Below are 12,266 nucleotides of genomic sequence, written 5' to 3' on the forward strand. Positions count from 1 at the left end.
GTAGGTTGTTTGTCCAGATATTCCTTCTTTTGTTCAATGTATGTTTGAATTAATAGCAGTAATTATGAGCATTAAGTGTACTTTGTTAAGTAGATTCACACTACAAGTAAAATGACAGCTTATACTGGGGCTGTGTTCATCTGCACACCATCCTGCAGTCCCAAAATATTACTTCAGTAGTGACAGGTTAGCTAACTGAATTTCTTTGTGACTACTATTAGCGGTTGGTTATTGTAGCTAACATGAGCAGTTGGCCTGTGTAGCTAATGTTAGCAAATGGTCAGTGTAGCTAACCTTAGCGGTTGGTTTGTGTATCTAAAGTTAACAGTTGGTCTGTGTTACTCAGATGAGTAGTTGGCCTGTTTAGCTAACATTAGTGGTTGGTCTGTGTGGCTAATGTTAGCAATTGGTAAGTGTAGCTCCTTAGCAGTTGGTCTGTGTGGCCAACATTCGCCTGTGTTGCTAATGTTAGCAGTTGGTCTATATAGTTAATGTTAGTGATTGGTCAGTGTAGCTAACCTTATGGTCTGTGTAGCTAACATTGGCAGTTGGTCTGTGTAACTAACATGAGCAGTTGGTCTGAGTAGCCAGCATTAGTGGTTGGTCTGGGTAGCTAACCTTAGTGGTTGGCCTGTGTAGCTAAAGTTACTGGTAGATCTGTATAGCTAACCTTTGTGGCTGGTCTGTGTAGCTAAAATTACTAGTTGTTCTGTGTAGCTAACATTATCAGGTAGTCTGTGAAGCTGATGTTAACTGTTGGTCTGTGTAGCTAATCTTAGCAGCTGGTCTTTTTAGCTAAGATTAGTGGTTGGTCTTTGTAGCTAACAGTAGTGGTTGGACTGTGTAGCTAACGTCAGCGTTATAATGTTGAAATTTAGTGAAGACTTTTTTTCACTAGAGACCATGATGTTGTAATGATGTTGTAATGTGTGCACACTGTGCAGGGTAGTATATTGTTTTTTATTTTAAAATTGTAATCCTGCTAATCCCATTTTTGCAAAGTGTACCTGTAATCTGACTACTTCATTTTTCTGTAATGGTATACAGTAACCTTTTTTTGTATCCTAACTACGTTGTCCTGTTTCATGTAGTCTGTTACTCTTCAAGCCTCTCATCTCCTTTTCTCATACTCTCTGTGTGCCCTGTTTTTGTCCCAAACAGACACACATATGCGCAGTTCGTGTTATGGTGGCTACAAGCGAGGGCAGTGTGTTCGGCCTTTATTTGGAGCTGTGACCAAGTCGGAGTGCTGCTGTGCCAGCACAGAGTACGCCTACGGAGAGCCCTGCCAGCCCTGCCCACCACAAAGCTCTGGTATGGATATTCAAATCACTCCACCCTCTACACATATGGAGCCACCTCTGCACACACACACACACACAAAGACACAAAGGCACACTCACAGTTTGTGTTTTAATTCAAAACACACCTGTCAGAGTCAGGATGACCAAGATCAAATGCTCAGATTTCTCTGACATAACAGCTTGGGTTTCAGAAATGACAAAAGAACAGTGAATAAGAAGTCACGGCTAAGTTGTTTAACAGAGACGCTTACTGTTAGGAGACATTGACAGCCTCCACACACACACACACACACACGTCATAAAGTCACTTCTCATTAGTCCTGCCAATTAAAGTTTCTATATCAAAAGACGCCAGAGCTTCACCACATTAAGGAAACGGTTTTATATACATCAGGGCTAAATGAGAAAGCATGAAATTGGATAATGACATGGTATTAAATGTTTTGCTTTGAGATATCTTGGATTTTGCCAAATGTGATATTTTCTCAAACACTTCTTTTATATCAACCAAACTGTGTTTATATGTTTGTGTTTTTTGTTGCAGCCGAGTTCCTGGCTCTTTGCCCCAATGGCGTCGGGATAACTGGCGATGGAAGAGGTAATGAAAACAGACAGCCTGCAGAAACCAAATAGAACCATATAAATTAAATTTGGTTATTACAGAGGCTTTTTATCTCCGCCAGGCGTTTGGCAGAGTGAGCGTGTGACACATCTGTCTGTCTTTCATAGGCTGAACTCAATTTTAAAGCTTGAGTCAAGATAGTAGACGATCTAAAGCATACATTGGCCATACTAGCAGTCAGGAGGGGGTCTAAATATACGCTCCAAATCGAAGTTAATGTTAGCGAGGGAAAAACTGGCATGGCCATTTTCAAAGGGGTCCCTTGACCTCTCACCTCAACATATGTCAATAAAAATGAGTTCTATGAGTACCCAAGTCTCTACTTCACAGATAGATATGCTCTGTGCTAGGATAATCTATGTTGAAAAGAAAAACAAAGTTTAAAGATGGTGAAAAGATGTTGCTGGGGAACCTGTGACAGATATATAGTCACATCTTGGGTCAGCTAATGTTAGCAAAACCCTAGCTAACTAGGTATTGATGTAAATTAGTCAGCTAGTTAGCAAGTGTTTTCCTAACAAGAGCAATCAGATGCAACTTGCTAGCCAATGACGGATGTAGATTAGCTAGTCAGTTAGCTAGTGTTCTGCTCTGTAGAGTTTTGCCACAGAGCAAAACACTAGCTAACAGCTGATGTAACTCTGGGTGTGTACATGTATTTATGTCTGCAAATAGCTGTATTGTTCTGTTTTATTGTTGCTTTATTTTTTATCCTGTTTCATTCTGAATTGAATTAATTATCTGTATGTTGTAATTTGTATGTAGCATGAGAGAACTACAGTTCTAATTTTGTTGTATAACCCTGTGTTGTGCAATGATAATAAATGACCTTTGATTCCTTGATTCCCAGTTAGCTAGCTGCTAGTGTTTTGCTAACATATAATTTAAGATGTGACTGGATACAGTATATGCTGCTTTTTCAGGTCTCCCAGCAACATCACAATTTGATTTTCTTTTCAACACAGACAGAGCTAGCACATAGCATAACTTAGTACAGGAAACAGGAAAGGAGAAAGTTGACTGAGGTTCAAAAAAAAAGGGAGGGACTTAGGAAGGGGCAATTTAATTAAAGTTTGATGAATGTGTTACTCCCCATAGTAACCATTTCATTGTAATGAAACTTGAACATGATATTGGTTACTTCTTGGAATTAAATTCAGTCACTGGGGGCGATCTAGTCAGGTCTATGCTTAAACATTAACCTTCTGAGTAGACACAATTCCCTGCTTGTTGCATCTGACAGTTGAATTGCAGTAGGTACTTCACCGTCCTGAGTGCACGCTCCTAGTTTCCTGCTTTGACCTTCATCAGTTTCTTCTTTATCTTTTCAGATATTAACGAGTGTGCCCTTGACCCTGACATCTGCCAGAACGGGGTGTGTGAGAACATGTTGAGGACGTACAAGTGCACCTGCAATGAAGGCTTTGAGGTCGACTTGACGGGCAAAAACTGTGTTGGTAGGTTAACTACTCTGTAATGCTGTCTTAGAATATCAAAGTACATACCGATGTGTGGAGAGTCATCATGTCTGTGTGTGTGTTTTTCCTCAGATATTGATGAGTGTCTGATGAACAGGCTGCTGTGTGATAACGGTCTATGCAGGAACACGCCGGGCAGTTTCACCTGTCAGTGTCCCAAAGGATACGTCTTTAAACCTGAGACAGACGTCTGCGAGGGTCAGAGACTCATTCAGTCTGTTGTACAGCATGATGTCACTTCATCTCTGCTTGTCTGCTGTATCAGATTGATGAGCGGTATCTGTTTTTGTCTCCCACAGATGTGGACGAGTGTGAGTCCAGCCCCTGTATTAATGGAGAGTGTAGGAACAGCCGAGGGTCCTTTGTGTGTTTGTGTTCAGTGGGCAGTTCACTGGACAGCACTGGACTGGAGTGTATAGGTGAGTGAGCGTTGTGTTGTTTGAACTTGATATTGTCACTGAAAACAGTACTTTAATTGGCCAAATGTTTATTTGTTCAACGAAAAAAAAGGAAATGATGACAGAAAACCATGTTTTATTATTATTTAATAGAATTAAGTATCAAAATATTTTAATATGATTTTTAAAAAAAAGCATTTTTCCACTTTTAATTAACACAAAAAAGCTGTCTAGCCTGAAGTTTAGACTTCCAGCAGCTCAGTGATTAACTGCACTAAACAACGTGAGAAGAATTGGTTTCACATGCTGCACCAGCTCTGTCCCCATTACGTTTTTCCAAAATATAGTCAAAACTTGGAACACTTGAATGAAATGAGCTCTTATTTTGAAATGAAGGCCCAAGTTTTCCTGTTTAAGGCAAGTTGATTACTAGTAAGCCAATAAGCACTCTCTTTTATTCAAGAGCAACCATGGAGATTAATTAAATTCAAGATTTTCTAATTAAATACAGAATTCTGGTATATCTCGTTCATCTTAACTGAATGGTTATTAACTAAAATTCTTGTTTATTAAAACAGAGACGACTAAGAGCACCTGCTGGCTGAAGATAGTCAATAATCGCTGTGAGGTCAACATCAACGGGGCGACGCTGAAGTCTCACTGCTGCGCCACACTGGGAGAAGCCTGGAACAGCCCCTGTGCCAAATGTGAAAAAGGTGAGATTATCAATGTGTGTATGGAAGCCCGTTTCATGAATGAAGAGGAATGAAATGAAAAGAATGAAAAAAAAACCCAAAACAAACTTATAATCTCAAAATAAGGAGTTGGAATCATAAAATAATGTGAAGGTTTTTCAAAATAAGGACTCACTTATTTCACAATAATCACTGAATAACTGAAAATAATGCGTTTTCTCAAAATAATGAGTTAAAAAACTTACTATTAATGAGTTGGTATCTCAAAATAATGAAAAGTTTTCTGGAAATAATGACTTAGTATCTCAAAATAATAAGTTAGTTATTTAGAGATATTAACTCATTCTGTTGGGAAAAGTAAGTCAATTATTATTTTGAGAAAGTTTCTCATTATGATGATTTACTGGATTTTTTTTCGTCACATTAGTGGAAAATGGGTTTCCCCATCTGTCTGCATTGACTGACTGATTGCATTGTGTGCCCTCCTTTTTCAGATCCAATCTGTAGTAAAGGCTTTGCGAGAGTCAAAGGAAACGTCTGTGAAGGTGAGAACTGCTCCGATGCCACGTAGACCCAGAAATTACATTCCATTCGAACGGTGTCAAATGCTGGAGCTGTTGCTGAAGTTGTTTTTCCTCTGATGACTGTCAGATGTGGATGAGTGTGAAGTGTTTCCCGGAGTGTGTATCAATGGCAAGTGCATCAACACACCGGGCTCCTTTTTCTGCCAGTGCCCTCCAGGAATGACTGTTGATGTCAGCGGCAGGATGTGCATCGGTGGGTACTGCGTATGTGCATAGCGTGCTGGTGTCTTTTTTCTTTGTTTCTGCCTGACTGAACCTAGAGTTAGTTGATTAATTGATTCATTTTCAACTATTAAAATAATAAGCAGCTATTTTAATGATCAATCCTTTGTTTTGAGTCATTTATAAATATCCAAATTCTCTCATTTCAGCTTCTTAATGTGAATATTCTGGCATTTGGTTTCTTTAGTAAACAGTAAGAGGAAATGGGAGACAGTCATCCACATTTTTCACTATTTTCTGGCATTTTAGGGATAACAACTAAAGGACTAATCAAGAAAATAATAAACAGATTAATCTGCTATGAAAGTAATCGTTAGTTGCAGCCTTACACAGTTACTCCTTCATATTCTTATATCAAATCCATGTAAACTGTGTGTCTATGCCTTCCAGACCTGCGTACGGAGCAGTGTTACCTCACCCATGAGGATGAGCGCTGTGGTGCTCCAATCTCGGGGAAGCACCGTGTGGATGCCTGCTGCTGCTCAGTGGGTGTAGCCTGGGGTCCTGAATGTGACGAATGTCCGGAGAAGGGCACTCCGGAGTACGCCCAGCTCTGTCCTCGTGGCCCGGGCTTCTCACACAGGGGAGACTTCATCAACGGCAGACCCTTCCTCAAAGGTACTTTACTGTCCACAGACTGCACAGACCGCCTGGATTGTTTCATCAGTGATATCTCACCTGTCTTTCTCCCTCTGCTCTCTACCTTAGACATTAACGAATGCAGGATGATAAACACCCTGTGCTCAAACGGAAGGTGCAGAAACACCATCGGCAGCTTCCGCTGTCGCTGTGATAATGGCTACGCTCTGGACTCTGACGAGAGGAACTGTACCGGTGAGTAGTGCTGAATGCAATTATCTGATTAAAGTGGAAGCAGACAACTTTTTCTGCTCTAATTTATCATTATGAAGTAAGTGTTGATTGCACAGTGTAATGGCGATAGAATAATGACACCATCACTGTTTAGATTGTTTCCCTATGAGCCTCACTTTCACTGGGCACAATTTTTCCCCAAGAAAATTAAGGTTTGTTTTACAGACTAAACTAGAAGAGTGCACTCAGTAGAGCACTGATCTCCACCAGGCAACCCAAGAAGAATATTTGGTTGTAACCCATTTGTAGTCACCAACGTTTAAATCAGTAACTGTAATTTAATTACATATTTTTCCCAGTAACTGTAATGGATAGCAATTCAATTTATTTTGTAATTACAGGTAACTAGTTTGATGCAATGTCATAATTAGTATATGAATGCTTGGGTTATGGCCAAAAGTGGGTTTTGTTAGGTCACAGTGACCTTTAACCACAAAAATTTAAGCAATTAATCCTTGTGTCCAAGGGGACATTTGTACTAAATTTAATGAAATTCCCTCCAAGTGTTCTTAAGATATTGTTTCCATGTGATTGGGATGGGGGTGATGTCACAATGACCTTGATCTTTGACGTTTAATCACCAAAATCTGATCAGTTTGATTTTGAGTCCAGGTGGACATTTGTGCCAAGTTTTAAGACGCTCCCTTTGGGCATTATTGAAATATTGCATTCATAAGAATTAGACGAACATGAAATGACAGTGAACTTTGACCACCAAACTCTAATTAGTCCATTGTTGAGTCCAAGTGGACATTCGTACTAAATTTGAAGAAATTCCCTCTATACGTTTTTGAGATATCGAGTTCACAAGAATGGGATGGACCCAAAAACATAATGCCTTGGATGCATCACAAAGGTTCTACAAGGTTTTTAAAAAATTGTGAATCAAAAAGGTCCTCCAGGTTTACACTTGGCGGATATAAAAATAAATGAACAAATTCATGCTTTTCCTCCACATGTTTTCTTCTAATGTTACTCCCTCCTCCACCCAGATGCCAACAGCTGCTGTAGTCACTTATTTTTTTGAAGCGTTAGTCTAACGTTACTCAAAATATGTTAATATTATGCACATCATTACAATAGCTTTCAATCTACCTCTTCAGTGATGGCGCTTCTTTCTGTGTTCGTATTTCCAAAGTACTGTTGATAATTTCTCCACAGACCGAGGTTTTGAGAAAACGGAAAGCAATCTGTTGTTGTACACAGGCGTTGTGTTTTGCGACAGCCGCACAAACAGTAATACCACCAGGAAGTGCTAGGGAGAGCGATGAAAAGCTGTCTGTTTCCACTTTAACTGATTAATCCTTAAGTCATTTATCAAGCAAAAATGTGAAACATCTGCTGTTTACAGCTTCTCAAATGTGAGGATTTGCTGCTTTTCTCTGTTTTATATAATTATAAACTGAAGATCTTTGGGTTTTGGAAAATATTTTGGCAATTTGAAAACACCACCCATGACTCAGAAAAATTGTGGTTGCCTTATTTCAACATTTTATAGACTAAACAATAATTTGATTTATTGAATAACAATTTACAGGTGAATTCATAATGAAAATAATCATTAGTTGCAGCTTTACTGGTCGGGACCACCCACAGCCATTCATACTAAAGGGTAACTTTGGTATATATCAACCTGGATCCCTTCTTTTTGTGTTTTTGTTTTTTGTTGGGGACAACAATTTTTGAAACTTGTCCAATATAATCCTTACGGGGAACTGTGCACCTTCAACAAAAGTCCACTAAAAGTGCTTGTTTTTGTCACTGAAAGGCTCAGATTGTTATTCTAAGTGACTGACAGCGTTACGGAAAGGATCGCTACAGAAACAAGATGCTACAGAAACAGCTAACCAGACTCCCTTTATAAAAAAAGAGTAATTTCAACTTAATAGAAACAAAATAAAAACTAATCAAAAACCTCTCGGCTTGTCTTTCCACTGCCCCAACAATTATTAACTGTGGTTTGGTAAAGAAAAAAAAAAACCTAAGTATATATGAAAATATAAGGAGAGGAGTAAAAGGGAGGTTGGAAATCAGAGAAGCATCAGGGAGAAATGTTGTGTTGAGCCAGAATACTGTCACATCTACCTTTTGTGAATTAAGCCAAACAGGCAGAGTTGGTGATTGTTGGAACAGTAGAAAGATGAGCCAAGATGTATTTTGTGAGTTTTATTTTGTTTCTGTTGAGTTTGAATGAAGATGAAGATGTTAGATTTACTCTTTTTGCAAAGGGAGTCTGGTTAGTTTGGCGAGAGCAATGAAACAGACGTTTCTGGTTAAACAAGATGTATGTCACTCTTTAAAAAAAGGTGCATTTCTGTAGCGATTCTTTTCATGATGTTGCCAAACACTCAGAATAGCAATCTGAGCCTGTCAGTGGCAAAAAGAAGCACTTCAGTGAACGCACTGTGACGATGCACAGTCGCCTGCAGGGATTCTGTTGTAGGTTAGTTTCCCTTCTGCCGACTGCAGCTCTCTCTCCCTCAATACTGTCCCTATTAGTCATTAGACACACAAACATGGGAAAACAGAGTCCAGGTTGTTACCCTTCAACTGTAGAATGGTTACTTAAATAACTACAAAGATTGATTTTAAAGTTCTTCAGGAATCAGGTGTTCACGTGTTTTCAATCACACGAGAGCCGACATACGTGTAGCTGCTCTTTTTGTCTGGAATGTTTGCTCAGCATCAGCTATGACAATGTCTCTGCTCCTCCAGCCATTCTTCATCAGCCCCCCTCTCTGAATCCCTCTGCCAACACTAATTACAGTAAAGTGGTGTAAAGCCGTTGCCTACATTCAGCTCATTCAGTCTAATGGGAGTCTGGCTGCTTTGGGCTTGTTGGAGCTGGTCCCTGCAGTCTGGTTAGCTACATTACCGCTCTGTTGAAATGTGCACATATCATTTAAGGTTTAAATGCCAGCGCTATGGCTTTATTCTGAAATAATTTATAGGCTCTTAGTAAGTAAATGATATCTGGGACCTTTTAACCTCCTATGAGTGAGATCCCAGCCTTATGTCTTTGTGTGAAGTGTTTCAAAATGTGGATTAAATTCAAAAGGGATTAGGCCTTTAGCTTTAGACTTAAGAAGAGTCTGCTTGAAGAGCTAATGCTGGCTAAATCATTCTTAAATTAATTTAATCTAATTTTATAGTCTTTCATGTGGAAATCTATTTTTAAATACTTTGTGCTTTCATGCTTTGTTTGCCTTACATTTAAATTGCATACATTCAGCTTCTTTATTTTTACTTCTGATGTGTTTTTAACTTCTGTGTTAAATCACTCTGTCACCAAATTGAAAATATCCCCAAAAACAAATGTTTTATCATGTTTTTTTAAATGTTAACACTCACAGGGAGCTCTCCAAATGATTTTCTCTTCATGCATGTGAATATTCGTGCAACTTTGCTGAGTTTTCTCGCATTCCTTTCCCACAGACATCGACGAGTGCCGCATCTCTCCGGACCTGTGTGGACAGGGCAGGTGTGTCAACACACCAGGAGATTTTGAATGCGAGTGCTTCGAAGGTTACGAGAGCGGCTTCATGATGATGAAAAACTGCATGGGTGAGTGATGAATCCTCACAGACCAACGCCTGCAGACACTACATATACATGCATTAAATCAACGCTTCAGCTTGACATGATTTGGTCCAGTTAAGTGTTGTTTTAGTGCCAAAGTGCACCAATGACGCCCAATTTAACACCTTCGCTTAAACTGTGGCTGATTTTGAAGGTTATGTAAGTTAAACACTGTTTCTATGGTGACAAGTTTACATACAGTAGTAGGGGTGTCACAATTCTCCAAATCCACGATTCGATAGATATTAGGTTGCAATTGGCCTGGCATTAAGCAGTATTGGTGAATTAACACAAATAGCGTATTTTGCATAATTTAATTATTTGTGCCGAAATTTGAAACACCCACTCTGAAGACAAGCTGCAGTGCCTGCAGAGGTCAAGCTCATCTAATACACTGGGCCAGGTATACTCAAATTGCTTTGCCCAGGGGCCACTTTTACAAATTGACAGGAGGCCAGGGGCCAGTTAATAAACAAATATAAATAATATCATTATTAATCAGCTAAAATTATAAATGAAATATTTTTTGCAGTGCTACCAGGTGTGAACACTACACTGTTGCTAGCACGTTTTGACTCGTGATGGTGCTTGATATTAGCAACTTTGCATAAAACAATTGTCATTTGGCAAATGAAACCGAGTGGTTTAGGATTGGTGCAAGGTGGCAAAAAAAAAAAGGCAAATTCATGTGTGCATTTTTTCATGAATTGCCTGTTTTCCTTTTCCACTGACCTCATCTTTGCAAAGCAGCAAATCCGATGCCAGGAGGAATTGGGGCTTGACCACCTTCTTGGAAAAGACAGCGTGAATCAGTTTAATTTTACTGTTAATTAAAAATGTTCAGAGGGTGAAACAGCACCATATCAGGAGTCAGATTTGGTCCACAAACCGCAAGTTGAGTATCCCTGGGCGAGGATATGGATGTATCTAAGCAAGTTTTATGTCCTGCAGGTCTTGTAGATGCAGTGTTAATGTTTCTTTACAAGAAACCCTCAGAACTGTCAGAGTAAATGATGAATAAAATGATGTTTTTCTGCCTTTTCATCTCCACTAGTTTAAGTTATTGAGCTTTAGACTGGAGAAAAAATAATTTAATTCACAGTGCCACTCAAAGGCTAACGGCAGCCACTTTTAAGGTGGAATGTTTTCTTGCATGTCCTTGCATGTTTCATTAGTTGACATTGTGAATCAATGAACACACCTTAAATATCAACTTTGACCTTTTCATTTGTTTTTATTGGCTTGCATGTCATACCTTTTAGTAGGGATGTCACAGTTTTAATATTAAGTCCAAAATCAAATTGAGCTTTCAGTTTCAATAACTGAATTGAAAGAATCAACATTTCTCCAAGTATTTTTTGTCTCCACCCCGGTTACTTGCGTCATCTGGCATGTGTCTAAAGAAAAAAACACTTCAAACACATGAAAGATTAATGTACTGGCTGTTATCACACTCAATACCATACAGTTGTCAGGGCATAAATCCAATGATCTGTTGATATTTACAAATCAAATTCACCCCTACACTTTAGTGATCATTGGGAAGTACTTGGAATTCAACTGAACTTTGCAAAAAGCAAATAATGTGTTTCCTAACTTGGAGAAAAAAAGTGGTTAAGCGTTTTTCCGGTGCACTCAGACAGCGCTACACCTATGGTTACATGCAGAGACAGCACTTTTTCACATGAAATAATTTAGTCTGCGAGTAAGAAACTTGATCTCCTTAACAACTCTCTCACACTCCCTGTTATAGTGGCAGGCAGCTTCTGAGAGCAGAGAGCTCTGCCAACACGTAACGGTCTCCAAGTATAGGGAAGGCCTGCCACACAACCCCAGTCCCAATCACAACCCAGCCATCTCCTCCAGGCTCCCTCTTGGGCCATAAGCTCTGGATGAGGTGCTTAGGCTAACATGCCAGACCTGGAGCTCACTGTTTAGACGGCTGATGTAATCTGAAATTTCCAAGCTGCGCGCATTTCTACATACATGTGTATGCGTCTGTGTGAGAGAGGAGGAGAATTAAACTGACTTTATTTAAACCCCTGTGGGGTGTTGAAAGAGTGTCGTCACAATCGCTTCACAAAACTGCTCCATAAAGTCTTTAAGATAATTGTTCTTTATTACATACTTGACCTGCATGTGAAGGAATCAGCTGCCCAGCAAAATGATTTTTATATGCAGCTACGAGTCCTAATGTTCTGCCATCTGTGAAAATACTTAATGCTCTATTTCTGTTCTGCTCTGCCTTTGACGCCGTTTGATTAAATTCTTGGGACAAATTGTACACACAAAATAGAGAGTCTCAATACTTTTGTTGGCCTGAAGCCGCCATTAGACCAAAATTGGCGAGACAAAATTAACTCACACGCTGTCGCAAAAAATGCAGCCTGGACTGAAAATAATGTGGGCGAGGTTGAAATCAAAAGCTTTTGGTACTGACTGGGCTCGCTGGCTAACAAAAATAAATCACAAGTTAAACACTTTCTTTTGTTACCATCAACCTTGGTTCTC

At 39.4% G+C, this 12,266-nt stretch overlaps 1 protein-coding gene across 1 annotated transcript in view; it reads left to right on the plus strand.

Moving 5' to 3' along the window:
• The window catches only part of fbn1 (fibrillin 1), a 122,841-nt gene that overhangs the window by 41,849 nt on the left and 68,726 nt on the right, over window positions 1–12,266 (plus strand). The window contains exons 17-27 of the mRNA XM_084747253.1: window positions 1,162–1,314; window positions 1,849–1,902; window positions 3,258–3,383; window positions 3,477–3,602; window positions 3,704–3,823; window positions 4,381–4,518; window positions 4,992–5,042; window positions 5,149–5,274; window positions 5,694–5,921; window positions 6,012–6,137; window positions 9,612–9,740. Coding sequence (XP_084603379.1) covers window positions 1,162–1,314; window positions 1,849–1,902; window positions 3,258–3,383; window positions 3,477–3,602; window positions 3,704–3,823; window positions 4,381–4,518; window positions 4,992–5,042; window positions 5,149–5,274; window positions 5,694–5,921; window positions 6,012–6,137; window positions 9,612–9,740 — 1,377 coding nt within the window. The remainder of the gene's footprint in view (window positions 1–1,161; window positions 1,315–1,848; window positions 1,903–3,257; window positions 3,384–3,476; window positions 3,603–3,703; window positions 3,824–4,380; window positions 4,519–4,991; window positions 5,043–5,148; window positions 5,275–5,693; window positions 5,922–6,011; window positions 6,138–9,611; window positions 9,741–12,266) is intronic.

The sequence above is a fragment of the Lutjanus erythropterus genome, chromosome 1 (genome assembly GCF_056507025.1).
Source record: "Lutjanus erythropterus isolate fLutEry1 chromosome 1, fLutEry1.hap2, whole genome shotgun sequence".
In the NCBI taxonomy this organism is placed as follows: Eukaryota; Metazoa; Chordata; class Actinopteri; order Lutjaniformes; family Lutjanidae; genus Lutjanus; species Lutjanus erythropterus.